The sequence below is a fragment of the Harpegnathos saltator genome, unplaced genomic scaffold, assembly GCF_003227715.2.
Source record: "Harpegnathos saltator strain DR-91 unplaced genomic scaffold, Hsal_v8.6 scaffold522, whole genome shotgun sequence".
NCBI classification, from domain to species: Eukaryota; Metazoa; Arthropoda; class Insecta; order Hymenoptera; family Formicidae; genus Harpegnathos; species Harpegnathos saltator.
The window spans coordinates 423,620-446,719 of NW_020230341.1; the positions used below are offsets into that span (position 1 = coordinate 423,620).

General features: G+C 51.8%; 1 protein-coding gene across 5 annotated transcripts; it reads left to right on the plus strand.

Annotated features, from left to right (window-relative positions):
* On the plus strand, nt 1-22,407 carry LOC105190286 (aquaporin AQPcic). Of its 5 annotated transcripts, none has more exons than XM_011152979.3 (6): nt 1-72; nt 2,253-2,409; nt 17,681-17,871; nt 18,260-18,403; nt 19,265-19,721; nt 20,471-22,407. In XM_011152979.3, exons 2-5 carry the CDS (start codon nt 2,274-2,276, stop codon nt 19,706-19,708), a joined length of 915 nt encoding a protein of 304 aa, XP_011151281.1. In that variant the 5' UTR covers nt 1-72; nt 2,253-2,273; the 3' UTR covers nt 19,709-19,721; nt 20,471-22,407. The 5 variants fall into 5 exon arrangements, with proteins under 5 accessions (XP_011151281.1, XP_025158779.1, XP_011151280.1 ...); XM_025302994.1 differs by lacking the exon at nt 1-72 and adding an exon at nt 82-595 and having other exon boundaries at nt 19,265-19,716; XM_011152978.3 differs by lacking the exon at nt 1-72 and adding an exon at nt 83-300.
* The last annotated feature ends 693 nt before the right edge of the window (nt 22,408-23,100 follow it).

The window sequence follows — 23,100 nt, forward strand, 5'->3', positions numbered from 1 at the left end:
TCTGTCGGGCCAACGTTCGTCGCCGAGCGGCACCGAGCGTCGCGCTCTCATCGGGCCTTGTATATCCTTCAGGTACGCGATAACAGTGCACAGTAAATATTATCCGACTTTGCGGAAGCAAAGCCGAGCGAACGCGTGCGCGCGGCAACGTCTCGATAATTCGGCAGCAGGAACGTGCGTATCTTTCGCGAATCGTGTGCTCGCCGTGTGCGGCCGTGCAGCACACACAGAACCGCCTGTATAACGGGAGCCTGACGGCCGGCGGCGGCCGTTAGCAGTGGAGGGTTTCTACATATAGAGGTGAGCGCCGCTCGCGAAACCGTTCAGTCTCCTCCAAACCGCGTAGCAATAAAAGACACGGGTGTAAATAATAAAGAGCATCGCCCAGCGCCATCCGCCCGAGGCGTCGATCGCTACATCGATTGAGTGAGCATCATCGAGCGACCAGCGGAAAGCGGGGGACCAGCGGAACCGCCGCGTTTCCGCAGGAACTGCCGCGCCGTCGGCCTCACGGGGACTTTTCCTCGAGTGATCCGCTCGCGGACTCGACACGTCGTCGCGTCGTCCGCAAGCGCGAGAACGCGTTCTTCCCGGGGTAAGTAAGCGCGAGCTTCTGCGACGATCCGCCAGCAGCCGCTTCCTCTTCCGTTTGCCCCGCGGCCGCGGGGCCGCGGTGAGTGCGAATTATTTTCGCGTGCTCCGCGAGATCGCGACGAGTCGTCGACGAGTGCGCGATAAGTGGACATATGTATGCACCGTGATTTGTAAAAATCAAATAATCCTTATCGAGCGGAGGCGGATCGACACAGTTGCGCGATAGCGTCGGTTAATAAATATACGTGCTCGATGGCGGATTAATGATATCGACGGCAGTTGTCCGACTTTTTCTCATTCGTTTTCGTCGTCGTAGTCATCGCTGCCGTGGCCGTCGACACGTGGAATTTGCGATTTCGCCTAGGCTTTGGGGATATGGCATAATTAATATGGGCCATGATGTACGGCACTGCGGAAATCTCTCTCTCTCTCTCTCTCTCTCTCTCTCTCTCCCTCTCTGTCCCTTTCTCCCAACAAAAATCAGGAAATTATATAATTCAAGATATTTAAAATCCGCTGCGAGAAATCGGGACCCCGGCGACAGAGAGAGAGACAGAGAGAGAGAGAGAGAGAGAGAGAGGGAGGGCGAGAGAGAGAGAGAGAGAGAGAGAGAGGGAGAGCGAGAGAGAGAGAGAGATAATACGAGCGGATGATGCGAGATTAGCGGCTACCGGTTACCTTCGTGTTTCCTTCTTGTTACAAAATTTCTCCTGCTTAGATAACCGGCATAATTAGCGACGCGATACGAATACGTATCGCACGTATAGCCGCGTGGCATGCGAGAAACGCGATTTGAAGCATCGAGCGCGGCCGGGTAACGCGCACGTAGAAAGTCGCGACGATTCGCGATCGATCGATGATTAATCGGCCATGTGTGTTCGCTTTATCGCGCGGCCGATTAAGCGAATACGACCGCACGGAAATCCCGAGACGGGCGATTCAATTATTCGCGCGGCGAAACGTCAAAGCACGGCCGACAGCTCGGCGAACTCAATTAGCGGCGGCCAGCTTCCATAACTTGCGCTTGTTATTTGCACGATGATACAACTCGATCGCGCGCGCGATGCTGACGATATATATAATCTCGCTTAAATGTCCCAAGTCCAACAAGATAACGATATTTGCATTATTATCGATCGGCTGTTTGCAAAGCGCCGAGCGTTTCCCAGAGCTGCGCTCGCTCGAAGCAAGTTCGCCGAGCGAGTCGCCCGTAATTCGCGATTCGCGCGTCCCGTATTACCGTTCGACTTCGGGACTTAACAGCCGCTCTCCATCGACACTCGGCACTGAATTCGCCAAACTTCGATCGCGCCGGTGAATCTTATCGGAGCGCGCTTGATCTTCACACGCGCGCGAGAGCAGTAGCGTGTTGATCGAACGATAACGGGTTTAACACTCTCGGGTGCATCTGAGAATACTCGATCCTATTATTTTTCCCCCTGCAATTCCCCGGGATTAAGAAGCGAGCGACCTCGTGCGCGGTTCTCTCTCTCTCTCTCTCTCTCTCTCTCTCTCTCTCTCTCTCTCTCTCTCTCGTGGAGGGAGACTCACCTTAGGTGACTTGTCTCGTTCAGATAAGATAAAACCGACGAATATTTCAGCCGTTAGAGTGCCGCGGCGCGACAATGTCACGCGTGTCTCTCCTCCTCTGTTTTCAGTGATCTCTTAGTCGCACCGATATGGAGCAAGGCGGCATTTCGATAATGTCCTCAGCGGGCGTCGTGGAGAGCTCGGCCGGCAAGTCCAAGAGCATCGGCATCACGCTGAGATCGAACGGCAGCATGCGGACGGCGAAGGAGAAGCTGAAGGCGCCCTGTGAGTACGAAAAAGTAACGGTGCTCGCGTACTCGCCGGGCGATAACCGATAACGGCGTGTGTGCGTGTGGATGTCGACGGAAGGCGAAAGTGGAAGTCCCGTTCGCGAGATTCTGGAAATAGCGGGTCAGAGACGGGGGGAGGGGTGACCCGCTGGAGCGTTTCGTTCGAACGTGTTTCGCTCGTCGTTCGAAGATCGCCCAATTCAGTCGTCAAGCTCGCGAGAGCTGCGTCCTTTCGCGTGTTCGTCGCGCGCACACGTGCGGCATCGTGGCGCGTCTCGATAGATAACAGAATACTCGGCGACGCGCTTCTATTTTACAATCGCGTGTATACTCCCGAAAGCGAGCTGTCGTCTTCATTTGCGGCAAATGTTTGACTGGATAATAGCCGACGCGAGAGCGTCGTTGTATTTACTTTGGCGTGATTGATAACTCGGGACGCCGTGGCGAACTTCAAATACGTGACGTGAACATTATTCCGTCTCGCCAATCACCGGCCGAAAACGTCTTATGTAGACTCGAGACGCGCGATCAATGGTCTCGATAAAAAAAGATTTCATCATTTTTTCTTCGCTCGTCGAGAGACACACGCGTCCCCGGAGTTCGGCCCCGGGCTTTCTTCGGCGCTCTGTACGATTCGCAATTCGCGACGAGAGACGGAGACGAAGACAGAGACAGAGACTGAGAGAGAGAGAGAGAGAGACTGAGAGAGAGATAGAGAGAGAGAGAGAGAGAGAGAGAGAGAGAGAGAGAAAGGAGAAAGGGAGAAAAATTCGCGGGGCCTTCGGAGATTCTCTATTCGATCGGCGAGAGAGCGAGAGAGGAAGAGAAAGAGAGTGGGATTGCACGGAGGAGCGTGGCGCGCGAAGGAATGACGAGTGTGCTGCACGGGAGGAATCGATCGTGTAGCAAGATGGAGAGGCTCGGCGATCGTTCGTTCCTGCTTTCGAGGTTGACCTTAAACTCGCGCGGATCGGCGCGCCGCGGCGCCTCGCGAGGCGGCGACCTCCTATTCCACGGAATATTCCTCGTCGTCCGCGCCGGTTTCCTCGGTGAAAGAAAGAAAGCGGAGGTTGGCACTCCGACGTACCGAGAGCATGCTAAGCGACGCTCTAGACCATTCCCGGCTTCTAGACCATTTCGGAAAATTGGGTCGGAAATCGCATTTGACTGCGGGTTGACGGAGGGTAAGAGAAGGAGACGAAACGGAGTTTCTCTCGTCTCGCGAGATGCGTGCGGCGTATTCGCACTGTCGCGCGAGTTTCGCGCATCAGCCGCGCCCTCGATGTATCCCGGTCGTCCGGAAAATTAGATTCGCGCACAAGTAACGTTATATCGCGCGCGCCGCGCCGCGCCGCACCCGGAAGCCGCGGCGCGACGCATTATTATGCGGGCGACGTTCAGACGGATCGGCAAGCCGGAGGAAAAAATTTCCCTTCGCCTGCGCTATAACAGAATGATTCGCGTTTCGAGTGACTTCAATTTCACCGTGACTTTACGAGTCGAGATGCGTCGTCGAGACCGTTTCGCTTCCTGCGAGGATTCTTTTCAGCTCATCTATATGTCGGCTCGGTGAAAAAGTTCGCTTCGATTTCCTGTCCTTCTCTTCGCTTCGGCGAAGCAGCCGGCCATCCCCTCTCAGCGATAGAGACGTAGGAATGTCGCCAGGACGTCGACGAAGGATCATAGACGACAGGACGACGACGTTGTCTCTCCCCATCGGACGCAATAAAGTCAAATCGAAAGACGAGCCGAGCTTGATAATATCGAGCCAGCGCTACAACACTGACCTACATAACGATATGCCCTCGCGTAGTCCTTGGGCGAAATTTTGCGATACATTCCCGATTCCGGACGACAGCGACGATATACCGCGCGCGCGTGGTAAAGCGGTTCGAATTTTCGATCGGCGGCGCGCTTCGTGCTTTGCTCTAGAAAGCGGCTTGCGTTGCTTTAACGAGCGCATTTCGGTCGCATTTCTCTAGGAAAGAAAGTGCACAATGCGAGCGCGAGTCGGGAAACACGCTTGTCTCGGCGTTTTTACGAGGCACGTCGCGCGCGCGCGCGCGCGCGCGCGCCGGGGACTCTCGCTAATGAAATTAGTTGGTAATTATGGGGAGGGTCGCGTATGGCTACACCGCCGCCGCGGCCGGAGGCTCCCTTTTCATCCTCTCTCTCTCTCTCTCTCTCTCTCTCTCCCTCCCTCCCTCTCTCTCCTTTCCGCCGTGAGCGCGGAAAACTACGTGTTTCGAGAACTTGCTCTCGAGCGATTCGATCTCTCGCTCGCGCGTCTGCATGCTCGTTACACGCCTCGCGGGGGGGGGGGGTCTGTCTGCCCGTCTGTACATCGCGAGGTGTTAATTAAGTCGCGGCGGCATTATTGTGCTATCGACGCCGCGCCTTCCTAATAACAATGACTGCGCGAAAGTCTCGCATCTCCGACGGGGGGAAGGAGAGAGATGGCGAGAAGGAGGGAGGAAGGAGGTGGGGCTGGGGGAGAGACGCTCGTGGGAAGAATCGATTAAGTCCGAATGACTTTTTGTGGATTCTATCTTCCTGGGAAAATCTACGAAAATGAGACTGCGAGACAAGCGGCGGCGTTTACTCGCGCGCACTTTCACCGGTTCCCGAACGTGCGATCGTGCGACGCGACGCGGCTGATTTATAATCGCGGGAATACGCTCGGTGGTCTTCGGAAATTAATTCGAATTTAATAGTCGCGCGCTCGCGAAGAACAGACATTAGGACGCGGCTCACGTATCATCTCATAATCCCCGTCTCTCGCGCTGTAGAACGCTGCAGAATGCTAGAGGTGAGCGGCTAGAGACCTGTTTATCCCACGTGGGGATATGCAACCACTTTGAGATACTTTCGAGAACCGTAAAAAGATACGCGAGCGTATAAAATGCCCCGAGTAGTGCTCGCGCTGGCTGCGAGCGGAAACTATCGAGCGAGTATCGAGGCTTCCAGCGATTACCGCGCTTTCGCCTCTGAGAGGAGAGCAACTACGTTGCTCGCAACCGGCGAGAGCCGGTGCGAATGTGTCTTTTTGGATATCGCGTGTATCAATTTTGAGATCAGTACTTACGTACTTACTCCGAAATGAATTAATCGACGCGAGCACCGGAGTATCGCCGGCTAGCTGGTAAAAGGCTGGCATTATTTATCAGATGATGACTTCCAGAGATATGAGACGTCAAGAAACGTAACTCCGAATTAATAGCGGGAAGAGAACAGCGGAGCAGATCCTAGCCTTCTATCCGGCATGGAAAGTAGTTTGAGCGCCGGTAGTTTGCGCGCACGTTAAAATTACGGTATGTGTGTGTGTGTGTTCATATAGACGGAGGTGGAGCACCATCCGGTACAGAGAGATAGGCTACCATTATCTATATCCGATCTGACGAAATTTGGAAACTTTCCATCGTTTAGTAGTCGCGGCCTCTGTCGTTACGCTGTCGTCAACATCGCTAACGACCGCTCGCGATTGAGCGAAACCTTCGTCGCTTACTTGTCTTGCGTCATTCCCGACCTCCAATTCCGACTTCCAATAATGAAACCGTCGTCGGTTTGGAAATGCACGCCGCGCTCGGAAAAGCTCGCATGTATACGTGTGCGTGGCGCGCGCAATGTTGCGAGGTCGTTCTTATTTCTGAAAATACACAGGCAGGCGATAGACGAGGCCTGCGAAATGTCTAGTCGGCGTCATCGCCAGTGACTCCTGACGCACCATCGGCATGAGGTAGGCGCCGTGCGAATACATCAACGTCAACGATAAAACGTTTGTCACCGTGTCATCGCCGGAGCTGAAAGAATTCGGCCAGCCGGCGGCGGTGATAGATCGAATTATGCTAATGCGTGCGAAATACATTTGACCACACCGCGATTGTTTCTTGTAATTTCCCAGCGAGGGCAAAAGCAGGACGCACGGGCGTCGAACTGGCCCCATGTGTTCCAACGAGTATTTATAATAATGATAATAATAACAATAATTCGCCTTTATAGTAAATTACATCGGAGACTACGTACGTAAAGCTGTGCACGCAATGACGCCAGTTTCACAAAAGGCGTCATTTCTCATCACTTTTCTCTCCGGGCTTCGATTCCCGCCTTAACGAATGTAATTCTTCCGTGTTCATGTCTAATCTAATATCTTGGTTCAATCTCAAATTTTATCGGAAAGATCTCGCCGGGAGGGAACTCGCGATAAAATCGGTGTTTTAGCTGTCTTGCGGTGTGAACATTAACTTTTCTAATTCCTCATCGGAGGTGAGAGTAAACCGCGCCGGTGAAGGAAAAGAATTAATTTTCTCGCCTGCCGTAATTGCCTCACTTTACTTTTACCACTTCGATACGGCTCCTTACGCGGGCGTTTTTTTTTAATTCACGCTCGTCGGAATCCGGAGAATTCGCAGTTGATCCTATCGGCGAGAAGGAGCCGTTCTAAATTCCAGAGAAGACATAATTATTGTCAGATTGGAAACCGCTGAATCGAACAAGCGACGCTTTCAGACGATTTAGTACATCGTGATTCTCGGGTCGCGGAAAATCTGGAGTTTCACTCCTCCTCGCATCATAACGATTTATCGTGACAATCGCGCTGTAATTTACTTTACGATACTTCCTCCGTTCTCACGATCGTGCTCCACTTCCAGCCTGATTGTCCGCGACGATATAACGGGCAGGTAGCAAGATGTCAGCGGTAGGAATGCGATCGATACAAGACAATATCCTTTGCGAAGCGATCTTATTATTTAGCCGTGTCGTTTCACCGTCGATGTTTTCGAAAGTGAAACGAGTAGTTACCGGAGTAGACGTGCATTGATCCGAAAACAAAAATATTTGGATGTAGCGCACATTAAATACGTTTTAAATTTCTTGTAAATTCGTGCTCACACACAGTGATTGTCACAACAATGGATAACATTATTAATATAAAGTACCGAGCACGAAGAAAAATCTCGAGTAACTATCGAATGTAAATAAGTATGCGCTAAAGTGTCATAAATGCGTAAAAGTCGCACAAAGGGGACGAATTAAAATTAATTAGAACAAACTAGAAATTAATTAAACCGAATAAAGACGGTGCGTGTAGTCGCACCGAACGATAAGCGAGCGACTAATTTAGACGTTTTTCCGACGCAACGTTCCGCAACGTTCGCACAATATCAGATATTCCCTCCATAATTCATGAGCGGCGATATCTCCGGCGTGCGACATCAATCATGTTCCGAGCTCTCCCGCGGTGTGTCTTAAATTTCAAACGCTCGATAGGATGCGACCCGCCTATTCCGCGGTATTTCGTAGCCCGAAGCGGACGCCTGTCTGTTCTCTGACGGATTTTCAAGATGAAAATCCAGCGGGTGGAATTCGGGCGGATCGGCACGCAAAATTGCGCACCGTTAATCTCCTCCGGCTGCCGCAGTGTTTGCGACAAATTGAGAGGGGGATGACTGAGAGATAGCCGGTATATCGAGTCCTGCTCTCGGCTCGGACCGGAGTCACCGGAGGCTCCGGCCATTCACCGCGAACTTGACCCACTGTCACACTTGCAGCACCGGTACACGATGCATGTGTACTCTCTCGCGCGTGTGTATTCCGGCATGCCGATACCGAGAGAATGCCTGAGCGCTCGTTTCTGTGTATTTTTCGCTTACGCCTCGCGCGCGCTTTATCGTCGAGCGCGCCGAGCGCACCACTCGAGTTGCGCGTTGCGCGTACCGCGATGACATAACGTCGAGCGTGCGGATAAGTCCACTGATATCATTCCACGGTCGCGTTTGAAAATTTGCGCAGTCTCAGCAGCGTGTCGGCCGGCGGGCTGCGACGATTAGAAAACTGCGGAAAAAAGAAAGATACCGAGCGAATAAAATCCGTCGAATCGCACGGAAGATTATGTTTCGATTAGAGAAATTACTCACACAGATACGGCCGATCGCTATCGCCGATTGTTAATATTCGCCGGTTATTATCGCTCCGTCGAGTGAAAACAGTCTGATCCGGCTGATCGATTTTCTCCGCGCGCGCGCGCCGGAGAATGAGATAAAAGACGAATCGCAATCGCAGCGACACACAGTCGGGGACGGGATTATGTTTCTCGTTGGTGAGAAAATTAAGTGTATTTCGTGGGCCTCTCGTGCGAAATCCATCTCGGAGGGATACGCGCGAAAGCCGATGAACCGTAACTCTCTCGCGGTGCATACAACGCGGTGCGAATAATTATACGCATAACGTATAATTATTCGCGTGATTACCGTGCCGGTGCATTAACCGTGCTGTGCGCGCACGCATTTCGTAATCGACTTGCTGGTGGGGAAAAGAGGAGCGGAAAGTTATCTCGTGCGACACAAATTGTTATTAGTTGTGCATGTCTCGTCTGATACCTGATTGTATAGATAAATAGACGGAGATAAGCGCGCGCTGCATCGCTCGTCAGCGAACTTCATTTCACACACAGAGAGAGAGAGAGAGCGAGCTTACAACATTCCTGATGCGTATTCCCCTCTTCCCCGCACCCTCCTCTCTCGAGCGTTCTGTTATAATATATGGTCGACATAACGCGCCACCGAATACATTTCGCTCGCGCTCATGATGACATAACCCGGCCGAATTACCGCGCCGCGCTATGCAATACTTAATGCAATAGCAAATTGCGCGCTCGTCTCGATGGTGGAAGTTGCGCTTGCGAAACTAAGGGCAAAAACGAAGCGAGGCGGGAACGGGGGGGGGGGAAGATTTCAGGCAGACTCAAGGGAGATTTTCAAGAGCCGGGAGGAAAGTAAAAACGAGATTTCGCAGTGCGAAATCGAAGCCCTCGGCCCGTAAGCTCATTTCTGCACGCGACTCACCGCGAGTCTTGCGCGAGGCCGCCCGACGCGATTTCCGCCTCTGCGTCGGGGAAGAAATTGTTTTATGCAACGAACGAAAATGAAGATTAATCCGGACGCCTGACGTTCCGAGTCGCGAGTATAATCGGCGATCGCGCGCAATGTACAACATTATACGCGACCGCGAGTGATCATGTGCGGTAACGATCGACGGCTGGAGATCGCTCTCGCGCGATAAGTGCGGATGTACGATTTGATGACGACGATGTACGCCGAGAGTTTACCACTCGCGGGGCTCGACTATAATCGAGTCACACCGCGCGCGCTCTTTCCTCCGCGCTTTCTTTCTCGCGTCAGTTTCGCCGAGGATCGAGTTCTTTTGCGGCTCGAAGGTGTATCGCTCTCTTTCTCTTTCTCTCTCGCTCTCTCCGCTCCTCAGGAAAATGTCCCTGTTGCGTTTGCGGCGTGGATGGAGCACTGATTGAGCAATTAGAGCGTGCCCGCCGCGTTTAATCTTTTTCGCAGCCGAGCGCAGAAGCGAAAACCGAATGAAAATGCGCCGGTGGAAAGCGCACCGCGCTTTCGCGGATCTCCGCTGGTAACGACTCTCTCGGTTAATCAACGAACGGGCGCGTCTTTCGCCTCGCGTGAACCGACAATTTCTCAGCCGACGCGATTACTAACCCATTTTGCGGGAACTTGGCGCGGCAGATTTGTTGCCTCGCCTCCCGCGCGGAGAAATACGCGCGAGCGCGACTCGTACGTTCGAATATACGTCCCGCGACCCGCGTGGGCGCGTGCGTCTTTCATTCTTGTTTGCTGAAAAAATGAATATTTATGCGTCTCCGTGCGTTCGCACGTCTCGCCGTAATGCCATCAACTTTGCTCAATGACGCTATGTTTTAATGATATTCACATGGCCGAGCGCGCGGAAGGAACGTGCCGATTAAACAAGTGAATTGAAGAAAGAAGAGAGAGAGAGAGAGAGAGAGATAGATAGATAGATAGAGAGGGAGAGAGAGAGAGAGAGGGAGAGAGGGGGTGAATGTAACATAGGTAAATTTATTCTTACTTCCCGAATTCGCAAGAGAGTTGTCGGCGGTGAGGTTATCGAGGAACTCCCAGGATCGCGTCTCCCTAATTTACTTTCGGTCGGAAGGAGAAAACGAGCAGAGCCAATCAGTCGATCAAGGATTGGCCTCTTCGAATCGAAATTCCCAACGATTAATTATATACGTATTATGTTCGAGCTGCCCATTTCCCGAGAGAGAGAGAGAGAGAGAGAGAGAGAGAGAGCCACGCGTAAGCGACTCGCGTCGGTTTTCCCAAACAGCACGGGTTCGGATTTTTCCGAGCCGTTCGAGCCGTGGGAAAATTAAATTCGCTCGATACACGGCGGATTGGCCGGGAGCCGCGGGAAGATCGTATCAAAGCGTAACGACAGATCGTTGTACATCACGCGGTCGCTCGTATTTCACGCGACCTGTTACGATATCGTTCTCGTCGTATTTCACAGGAGGACGGACGGATAGGCGGACGCGAAACGGCGGGATATCGCGCGGATCGCGGATGCATGCACGCTGCTGCACGCGAGCGAGTGCGCCCGTCGGTTTGCGCGGCGGATTAGCGACGCGTTTGTAACGTCGTGTAAACGCGCGTTACACGATACGGACGCGTATTACGTATTATGTAACCGTTCGGACACACTCTCATCCGCTGGCTGACCGACCGATTAGCAAATGTTACTTGGTCAGAGGCGACCGCGGATTTTGCAGTACTTTCACACAACAAATGCGCGGGCATGCACGCGACGCGACGCGACGTCACGTTCGCGTCCGCGTCGCGTCGCCTCGAATAAATACGTTATTCTCGCGTGAAAGAACTTTGTACATCTAATTGTCGCGATCGGCCGCTCCTCTCCCACCCTCCCCCCCCCCCACCCCGCCCGCGACAAAAGTTCAACAGGTACCATTAGTAGGCAAATTGGAAGGCTAATTATACTAACTGATAAAATGCCATGCCCATGCTAATTGCTAAATTATGATAAGCGCATTACGAATTGTAATTACGCGGCGGCCGCGATCTCGCGCGCTACTTCGGCTGACTGCGGCTTTGCTCGCATCGGCTAATTAACGGCTAATTAGTAGCAACGCAATGCAATTGGTGTGACTTGAATAGCCAAAGATCATCATCGAACATGGAAATATATTCTCGTTGGAGGGCACAGAGACTACGTTGCTGGTGTGCGCGCGCGCGCGAGAGAGAGAGAGAGAGAGAGAGAGAGAGAGAGAGAGAGAGAGAAGAAAGGGATGGAACAAAGGGAGGGAAACTACACAATACGAGACGTGTAATATAAATGAATTTTTAATAGGTTGAAAGAATAATCAATATACACAGCCTCTCGCATGCAACATCGTTTAATTCAATAGAGTTATTTTTACGTGCTCGGCAAAGAGATCCATTTCTTTTATCTTATCGTAATATTAACGATCGCGAGCGATTGAACAAATATTGCGCCCGGCCGATGTTTGCGCGCACATTGCGACGTACAAATATGTCGTCGGGAAAACGTGACTCGAGCGAAATCGCGCGACCATCTCGCGCGTGGGTTTTCCTTTCAAAGTTTACACGCGTGAAATTCGCTTGGAATTATATATGTGCGCGCGAGGAATATTTTATCATCGGTCATCGCGCGTTGCATCGCGCGTCATCGCAGAAAATCGGCTTTCTATCTTTCCGGTGTCGCTGATTTATGGAAATTTCGCCACGCGGATCGCCGAAGGATCGTGACCCGCCGATGTGAATTTCTTGCTATCCTCCGTATCGCGACTTATCGAGGTGCGCGAAGTGAGAAGCGAGCGACGAAAGCGTTACCACGATCCGCTAATTAGGCAAATCTACCCAACGACGCAACTACGACGAAGTTCGGAGGCGTCCACGGCGGAATTCGCTGCTCGCGAGGGCGGTGTGCCGATTTCGCGGCCGTAAAGCCCTCGCGATTTCTTTCCTCGCGACATACATGCGGCCGAGCATGGCGAAATTCTACTCGCGTACGCGCTCGCTCGATTTCGACGCGTCGCGGTACAACGATCGCGGCGAACAATGCAAAACTGTCGGACACGACGACGGGCTGGGCGGGTGAAATTACGCTTGAAATCCTCGGCGTCGCCGAGGTAGCTTCGCGCGAGTTCTCTCTTATTTTCTCAGCGCGATGCGCGGCTTCGATTCGCGTACGCGCGCGCGCGCGCGAAATGTGCATTGTTATCGCATCAATTCACGCCACGAGTCACGATACGGCAGATCCCTGCCCGCCGTCTCTGCGGCTCGCCGGGGACTATCGATGGCTGGTAAAATCAGGCATGCTGGTCGGTACGTCGTTGTGAATTTTGCAAGCGACGCGATTAATTCATACTTGTCCGAACACCAGCGTAGATGGTGCACCGATGGAAAAAGTGTATCGACATCGGCTCGCGCGCCTTCTTATTCCTCGGCGACGACTCGCGCACGCGGACGACTTTCCGTGCGGTCTCCTTTTTCAGCTTATGATCCTCGGGCCGGAATCCCGCTCGCGCTAAGGCGCGCATTTCCGCGGGATCGGCGTCTCTCGCGCGTCCGAGGACCTTCGAATATTGACCGCGTACGGCAACGAGCAACGAGCAGAATTACGAATGGAGCTCCGCCGCGAGTCCTACCGCGAGATACAACTCGACCGAGGCTCGACTCGGCTGGGCTCGTTAAAAAAGAAGCGGGAGAAAGAGAGACGGGGCAAGAAAGTATCGAGGACGAGGTGTACAAAAGCAGGAGACATTTCACCGGGCGAGCGTGCAATTGTTGTTGATTACTTTCTCGACCCGTAATTACGTTTCGCCGCGCTTTCCTGCTAATTACCGACAGCCCGGCTCCCGCTTCTCGACGCTTTGCTTTTTAATTAGCGATTAGAGATATCGTCGCGTCCGAATGACGCGAAACTCGGGAAGCGGCGTGTCGCGCTCCGGCGAGAGGCTACCTTCCCCCCCCCCCTCCCTCCTCCTCTCTCGGATGAGAGATCAACGCGGGTGATCCACATCGTTAGACATTCCACAGCTTGATCTGATCTGGCGCGAGTGCAATGGCTTTCCACACTTTATTCCGCCGGCGCGATCTTTACGACCTATCGGATCATTAAGCGGCGATAAATTAGCGAGACGTTGCGGGAACTCGTAAAGTCGCGTGCTCTCATTCCTCCGCGCTCTCGATTAATCACCGGCCGGTTTTTACGGACACGTTGAATTGTTTCCGTCGAAACGTGGGCTCCGGGAGGAGCAAGAAACGAGCAGGCAAAACGAAAATGCGCTCTCCCACATCCGGCTCGGTGGGTAAAAAGCATAGCGGGTGCAGTGGCGAGAAAGTGGCGAAAGGACGGCGACGATCGGGGCGGAAAGTCTCTCCCGTGCGAGAATGCAGCGAAACCGCGCGAACGCGCTGCTTCTTCCGCCTCGATGCGATCCTCCTCGAGAGCGTCTCTCTTTTTCTCTCCCTCCCTCCCGTTGGTTAACCTTAATTAATTATCGTTATTACTCTATCGAAGGAGATGAGCGCGGCCGCGCGATTCCAACGGCTTCGCTCACGCACACGCACACGCACACGCACACGCACACGCACACGCCGGGATTACGACCCCGTCGTCGCGCGCAGAATCCGGCTAATCCGCGAATGTCGATGACTGATCGCTATCGGTCCCGGTGTGTGTCACAGTCGTTAATGGAAACCGTACGTGACACGTGCTCGCTTCTAATTATATCCGCGCGACACACGGTTAATCACGAGAACTCGGCTATAATTCTAGGGCAAACGTGCCCCGGCATCCCTATGCATGGTCCAGGAGGCGCGGGCGGATATGTATATGTATAAGCGCGATTAAACCCCAAGTATATTGACATCCGTACGCGAAGTTATGAATATCGTATGAACGAGCGGTCGGGGGATTGTGTGCGCGCGCGCGCGCGCGCGCGTGCACGGCAGATTCGCAAATAAGCCATTAGGAAACGCGACGCGCGAAACGCCGCGGCCGAGCGTCGCTTAACGCGCTTAGCGCGCGTTCAGCCTTTTTTTGCCGCGGCTCTGCCGAGGCGCGGGAAACGGAATAACGAATCAGCCGAACGCGAACGAACGAACGAAGGCACGTACGAGAGAGAGAGAGAGAGAGAGAGAGAGAGAGAGAGAGCGCACACGAGAGCACGTAGGAACGCAGATGGCAGGACGTAGACGTGATGTTTAAATCTTAATCCTGAGTCCTGCGGATCGGGACTTCGGGACGTCTCAATCTTTCGTTTTGTGCGCTCGACTTCATCTCTCCTCAGTCTGAAACATACATCTCGCGCGTGTGAGATATAGAATGCTGAGTCGAGCGACTATTTCCGGGCATCCAGGGCGAGTCCGATATCGCCGCGGGTCGACGAGAGCAGCGCAAAAAGATGTCAGACACGAGGGACGAGGGAGAGTAAACGTAAGCCGCAGCGCGCTGCGACGTAATAATAGCGTGGATAGTAATAATAATTGAGGGTTTTCGCGACTGTGTCGTGTCTCAAGCGACTATTAGCTTGGAATAAGCGACTGATGGTCGCTTCTTTCCCAGCCGCGAAATTCGATATCCATCGACGCGACTGTCGCGCGCGCGCGCGCGCGCGTGAGCCCGCGAAGCTTTTAATAACAACGTGTCGTTAAGTAGTTGCAAAATTATCGACGAGAGCTGATGCTGCGGGGCCGTGACCTCTGACTGTAGCGTGTGATTACTTTCCGCTCGTTGCTCGATAATATACTTCTTTTTGATCCGGCGCGCTCGAGATACGTAATGTTGACCCGTGGAAAATCGTTACTCAACACGCGCGCAATAAATGGCGCCGATACGCTTCTTCCATTGGCATTGCGATATCACGCTCGCTTCAGCTGAAGGAGGAAAGGGGAGGGAGAGAGAGCGAGAGAGAGAAGGGTCTCCGAGTCCGACGCGATTTTCGCGCGGCGGAGAGCCGCGCTGAAATACGCGCGGCGGGCGAAGTAAAGCGGAACGCGGCACCGCGCGGACAATGCGCAATAACGCGAAAGTGACGGGCGCCGCGGCGGTAAGTTTGCTCAAAGGGAGGCGTATTTTAATTTAGCCGCTGCAAAATCGTAATTCACTTCCGCTTCACAACAGTTTCGGCCTCCTCGAGCGCGGGGAGCGCTTCACAAAGCCGCCACGTGAACATTTTCACGTGCGAGCTGCCGCGGGGAATTGCATCGGGAAAATTTCACGGACACCGGCGAGAAAATTATGTCATCCCTGTCTGAGACTGCGATAACAGTCGGGTGGTAAGAACGAGGGAGGAGGGGTGCAGGGGGCATTTAATAATCGACGGAGGGGGATACTTATCGAAGTCCGGCGTCTCTCTAACAACGTGGCCGTAGCTGGAACATCGACCTCCGATGTGCATAACTTTGCTCCAATGTTTTCATGTAAATTCAACGTTGACCCATACCTTCGTAAGTTTGTAGCAGTGGTAATCGCGTTCGACGCGAGGCGAACAAAGTTTCTGCTCGAAAGTTTACAGCAGAGTGGCGGTCCAAGTTATCCTACCTGTCGATTCAAAAACGTCCTTCCGCGTGCTGAACGCCATTATACTTTTGGAGGATTTACTCCGAAGGACGGAGACCTCCCCTGAATACTTTTCCAAGTGAAACCTCGACACAAATGCCGGACTGTAAGGGGAAATAAACGCACCCAATTATATTCTTGCACCTCGTGTTGCACCCAAAGAAACATATGCATGTGACAAAATAATAACACATGACGAGACGATGTGATGGCAATAATTTCTTGGCAAAGATACGTTTGAAGAAAAAATGCAGATCCGTGTCGCGAGCCTTGTCGAGCAACTTTTCGTATCGTTTATACCAGTGATTCAAAAGACCCGCGCACACACAGGTCGTAGACGCCTGTTTGAATACGCGCGTTTGAATACGCATCGCCCTTACACATTTATCTCGGAAAACGAAGCGTCGTTTCACGGTTACGTTGAACGGGCGAGCCTTCGTCTCTTGACTTCACTCGATTATACATTCAGCGGCTTCGGCCCGTTTAATGTGCAGTAATAAAAATGTATACCTCCGTTGGACTGTCCGTTTGTGCAATAGTTGCCTTTTAATTAAATACGCGCTGCCGTGCCGGGCACGTGTACGGTAGACCGTCGGTATAATGAGAGAGCGCAAGTTTTCATACTTTTTCACAAAAGCACGAGAGAGGCTACGATGCACTCGCCGCGATGCCTGCTAAGCCATAACACAAAGCTGCATTTTATTTTTACCCTTCCTCTCGCGACATCCGTAAATTATTCGCGCGCAGTCTCGCTTTGGCGCAGCTTTCTGCCGTCGCTCTCTCTCTCTCTCTCTCTCTCTCTCTCTCTCTCTCTCTCTCTCTCTCTCTCTCTCTCTCTCTCTCTCTCTCTCGCTCTCTCTCGAGTCTCGCGTCTTGTTAATTTATATTTTGTAGAAGCGACACAAGAAGTTATTACGTAGATTGTAGCAAGTGGAATAATCCGCGTGTACAATAATTCACGGCGATTTCCCGACTCACTCCCGACTGTACCCGCGACGTGGACTTGAAAGTTCGACGCGTATATACGCGTCGCTCTTGTCGCGTCGGAAATGATCGCGAAGTACCCATGCGTACGTTCACTTTCCACTAACCCTTTACCGGCGAAAGGCCTGCTGCGTGTATATGCACACCCTGAGAGAACAGTTGCTCATTTACGAAAGGTGCACACCCTCGCCTTTAAACGACGGCGACGGATATACAACCGTACACGAAAGACGTGCATTTGTTTGCAAATTTTTTCTCGCACACTCGCAGAGAGTCTGTCAGCAGTGGTTTTCAATCGCGACAAGATTCGACGCGCTCCCTTCCTTCGTTGCGCGATCTTCTTTATTTTCTTATTGTATATAAGCAATGTAGGCTACGAGTGAAATCGAGGAATATCGACAAATATTGGGCTTTCAATTCTACGCTGCGAGATGCCGCGTCAACAGCGCTGAAACTCTAGAATTTATGGTATGTACTAGAGATTTTCGGTGTATGATACAGTACACCTCGCAGCACACCTTTGTTGTCTTCGAACGAGGCGATTCCTGAGCAAACCAGTCCCAGTCTATATATCGAAGCGCACCAACTACTCGCGCGGTCAGATCTCGGCGACGCGCTTCTCGAGAGATCGGTAAATTAATATCGTGTGGTAAGCCACGCACTCGCACTCGCACAGCGCGTGATTTTCAGTTGGGCAGTGCGTCGTAGCTGCTAAAAGGTTAAGCGGGACCGAATTTATGATAATCGGCCGGAGATTTATCATCGATAAATACGATAAATACGACGACGGCGTCGTCGGCACCGCGCATCGAGATAAATTCAACACGGAAGCATGCGTTCGCGCCTTTCAGGGCTGAAGAAGCTCGTGAAGGTGGACACCACGTTGTGGGACACGTTCTTGGCCGCTCTGGGGGAAGTGATCGGCACGGCGATGCTGGTGTTCGTGGGATGTATGGGATGTATCGGCACTATGGGACCACTACCGCCGTCGTCCGTGCAAATCGCCCTCACCTTTGGCTTCGCCGTTATGGTCGCGATACAGGTATTTACAAACTCGCATTCGTACTCGGACGAGTCAATCTCGTACTCGTCGGCCTGATGTTTTATTCCATATCTGTGTACGATATAAACAATCGACGTGGTTTCGCGTCTCGATTTATACATTTTGCAAGTGTGTATATATACTTGTTTACACACATACACACACACACAGGTATTTAAATTCTACACCTGTACACCCACGTCGTTTTCTTTCTTTCTTTCCGTGCTGTGAAAATGCACAATTACTTTGTACGAGCCGAGTCTCGGATGTAAAAACACAGACCCCTCGATAATGAATCTCGCGTTTAGAACCGAGAGAAGCGACGTCCCGGAAAGCCCGTCGTTCACATTCAGATTATTGGTGATTTTCCTTCTCTCTTCTCTTTCAGTGTGTTGGCCACATCAGCGGGGCTCACCTTAATCCGGCTGTTACAGCGGCGGCCGTAATCGTCGGCAACACGTCCCTCCCGATCGCTGGAGTCTACATGGTTGCACAATGTTTGGGTGGTCTGATAGGTTACGGCCTGCTGAAGGTCAATGAATACTCGCTTATACTTATTCGCTTATAAATTGCGAAACACGTCTGCATTATATTTTGACTGCCACACCCGGGCGAGAATGCTTTCGTCGATGCGACGGACACCTCGTGTCGATACGTGTCGACGCGCTTACGCAATGCCGTATCGGAAATTACGCGTTCCGATCTTCGAGATTTATCGCGATTCGCGCGGACATCCGCTTAATCACAGCGACCGAAAATTAATTCGCCTCTTGAATCGCAACGTCCAAACACTCGAGATCCTCCGGACCGTCACAATAGAATTTCAATCTGCTCCCGATTATCCACTGATTATTCGCGACGTAGCGACGTAGTAACGAATTTATCCCCTGACCAAGGGAAACATATTCGATCCATGTTGGAGATGTGGATAATACACGGTCCTGATTTGGACCGTGAATTTTCAAGCAGTCCAGTCGCATTCTATGTCTAGACGCAGGTCGCGGTCGTCGACCGAGGAGCCCGAAACTGCTTCTTTCTGTCGACTCATTCGATAACGACCGAACAATCCGTGACCTTTTTATCTCGCGACCTTATGTCCAACTTTTCCTACATTTCCGGACATTCGCCGCTACGCTAAGCTGTCAGAGCCACGGCTAGACAGAATCGTCATGCACGAATATTTACATAGATACGATGCGCTCGGCCAGAAAATACCCGAATCCGAACTGGAAGGCATTATTGACGCCTCGCGTACCTCGGATTAGTCGATCGTCATTGTTCGGCGCAAACACACTAATTGAATTAACTCCCTCTCCCACCGCACTCTCCGTCTCTCTCTCTCTCGCTCTCTCTCTCTCTCTCTCTCACTCTCTCACTCTAATCCTAATTACAGATGATAACGCCAAACGCGCTCCTACGCGCTTCCAAGCTCTCGGACAGCGCGTCTTTCTGCATAACGGATCTTAATTCGGAGCTGACGCCCGCGGCTGGAGTCATGGCTGAGCTTTTGGCGACAGCAATACTCATATTTTTCGCCTGCGCGGTCTGGGACCCGCGTAACGCGAGTAACTCCGACTCGCTCTCGCTCAGGTTCGGCCTCTGCATCTCGGTGCTGTGCTTCGCCTTCGCGCCTTACACCGGCTGCAGCCTCAACCCGGCCAGGACTTTCGCACCTGCTGTCTGGAACGGCTACTGGAACAATCACTGGGTGTACTGGATCGGACCGCTCCTAGGAGGCATCATAAGCGCCTCGATCTACCGCTGCGTGTTTTCGCCCAAGACAGAGCAAGACAACTCCACGCAAGACGCGAGCACCTTGAACGGCATCGAGACGTAGACGAAATTGTACGGTATGCGTGTTCTTCAACATTGGTCAAACGTTATGTCACGTTGCGCGCGTCACGCCAACTCGACGTAACTCGACAACTCGTTGCCACGCAACGGCAGTCCTGCGAAGCCTCCGGCTCCGGATTGTTTGCCTCGAACGAACGAATTATCCCGACGAGAGAAACAAGAAAATGTTTCCGACGTCATCGTCGTCGTTTTTTTCCGAGTTTAAAGGCCATCACACACAAATGAACGTAAGCAGTAAGACGCAAGCGGTAAAGAAACTGCTCCAATCAATCACAATCGATTATTGTCGTAAGTTTTAAAATGGCGTTAAAACCTTAAGTTTCGATTGTGATTGGTCGATTTGCTTACTGCTTACTTACGTCTTACTGCTTCGTTTGTTCGTGTGATGGAGCCGTGTTAAGTGGTATCTCTCCGATAACGAGTCTCTCGCCGCTGTTACTTGTTTACCCGTAACATTCAACATTTGTAATTGTCGGCTTCCTGTCGGCGCGCGGCACGCGACATCCGAGGCGATACAATATGTCCGGCAATATTCTTCCTTCTTCCCGTTGAACCTCGTTGACCGACGTCTGCGCTTCGCGGCCGCCGCCGCGCCGAGACTCGCCGGGATTCCTGGATCGTTCTTGCGCGAAGATCAGTCCTATCAGCCTGCTCCTTCATTCCAAATATCTTGCGTGGACGTAACACGTCACATTTACCGGAAGACCCCTGGAATTGAACTTACACTGTGCGTTTCCACTTTCAGCGGGCGAAATTGCATTCCGGTCGTCGGTGGTTCACAAATTGAACGAGAAATCCTGATCCATCCGCTGGTATTTTCCTCGGTTGAAAAAGGGAGGACGTTGTGAAAGTTCCGGCGGAAACTCTCTCGTGCGGAGCAACGGAAGCAGATCGGACAGGCATCGAACTTTGCGGATTTTTACTTCCAAGGCGCTCGGAAACGTCTCATTCGAGCATCCTGCGGCGACGGAGGTGGATCGCAACTCGATCGCCACGCGCCGAGGACTTCTCGACCACAGACTGATCTGACGATGATTACTTTTGTATGAAAAAGAAAAAAACGAGCGAGCAAAGAAGAAAAGGAAGGATTTGCAAGACGGCAAAGTCGTCGTGAAGCATACCGCGACGCCTCCGTGCGCTTCCACGCGCTAAACATGGAAAATCCCGCATTCGTATTCGTTACGATAATTATTTTTTGTTTATCTTACTCCCCGTATCACGGCTGGGCGGAATCACCTGGGTAGAACTGCGTTTCAAGCGAAGCAAAATGCAAAATACAAATTAAAAAGCGCCCCGTGCGCTGAAATGTTTATTCCGGGCAGAAAACATGCGCGAGATAGCGCGTATCTCAAGTGGCTCACAAAATAGTTTTGTATGTGATATAATAATTACAGGATAAATAAATACTCTCGAATATATATGTGTTATTTGGGAAAAGACGAGATTGCGAAAATTATATTTTGCCTTTGAAACGTTTACGTCGGATGTTTATTCGAAATGCTGTCCAGCCGCAGTTGAGGTAGAAATTTGCCGAGCCGCGCTCCGGCTCTGGAAATTTGTCTCTTTTGTGAGTTTTCCCGCATCTTTTCACCGTAGAGAGTTGTGTCATTTTGCTCGTAGCGAAACCCCCTACATCCGACCTCCACACTTGCGATATAACTTTTCCCCCTCGCACCTGCCGTTCCTACAATTCCCCCGCTTTGAATATCTCTTGCCTTCTTTGTTAGATTATTCTTTACGAGCACACAGCTTTTATTTCCTTTCAATTTATGCTTCTCTTCGCCGTCATTGCTCCTTTGTCTCTCCAAGTGCCTATTCTCGCTCTGCTATCACACGCCGCCTTTCGTTATTTTTCTCATTCGATGTACCTCCTCCACGCTCGCTCCCAATTGTAATTCCTGTTTCAATAGTTGCCGCACTGATCCTTTCGCAGTGTTTCCTCGATTGTTCAATCTTCGCATTTAATTACTACGTCCCGCTCTCCCCTTTCAAGTTACAAGCGAACTGTATGTAGGCGCGCTCACGGTTGCATTTGTGCGAGCCTCGTGCCGATGTTAGAGACATGCACGCATGAACACAGGTCTCTCGCACACAGACACACATACACACGCGCATACCGCGAATTTATCCTATTTCCTGCTTATTTCTTCTCTTTGCAGCGCGCGAAGCGCACGAAAAAGAAATCTCACATGCATTATGCGGTAGAGCCTCTGCAGGCGCATCGCTGCGCTTTTTATTAATTATTAGTGAATTTATGGGTTACAGACTCGCGGCCGAGCCGCTCTCGCTCGCATTCTGCTAAAATTCGCCGCCGTTATATCGCGCGCGGTGTATGTACGTTAAGGCCGACGTTGAAGTGGCTGCTCTCTCGCGGAGCATAACGCGGCGCGGCTCTGTCTCTCTCTCTCTCTCTCTCTCTCTCTCTTATCCCTACTGCGACGAAATTCGAAATAACGGAATTAGTCTCGGCAAATTCAGGAAATTACCTCCATCGCCGTCGGTCGTGCCAAAGTTTTAATTGTACTCGGTACATGTCTGTATGTGTGGTATGCGTGTGCGCGTGCATGCGTGCGCGCGCGCGCGCGTGTGTGTGTGTGTGTACGCGATTGCAATTACGTTCGCGGCTTAATGTATATGTAAATATAAGATACACGATGGATATCGTGTCGCTTTCCACTCCTACTCCCGTGTAGATAACAATAACTTTAAGAGCCCAAGTGCGGAAATGCGCGGTGGATTTCGGTCTACGGATTCGCAGGGTTCGTTTGCGCGCGCGAACGACGGCGGTGGGGGGGGTGGGGTGGGGTGGGGGGGGGAGATGTAAGATTGAATTTCGGATTACACGAGTATCGTGCGTGGCGCGCGCAGTGTGTGAACGAGTTTTCGAAGCTGTAATGGGATGCGGCAGCGAATTAAATAAATTCGATACGACATTTTAATGAGTTTCGTGGTTTCCTCGGTAGCGGGATACGCACCTCTCATGCGAGGGTACACGTGTGCCGACAACGATTACGCACCAAAGGCCCGCCAACTGACTCTCCGTAGAAAATTACCTTCGGTACGAATGAGAGTAACACGTAGCTCGTGTTTGCTCGGTAATTTTTATTCGACCAAAGAGCGCGCCCACCGAGAGACGCGTCGGAAAGAGTTGTAACCTGTTATAAACTGCTAAATATATACAGAGAAGAAGAAAACATCTGACGAGAGACAGTCTGTAAAATCGGACCTTGAAAATCCGAACGGTTCCGTCGCTACTCGCGCAGTACTGCGCGCCAGCGGTATATAAAAATAGCGGTGGTCCAGAAAGCGACGCGTATTGTCGCGACGGTCGAGAAACACGACTATATAAATTCCCTACTCCAAATTTAGTATCCT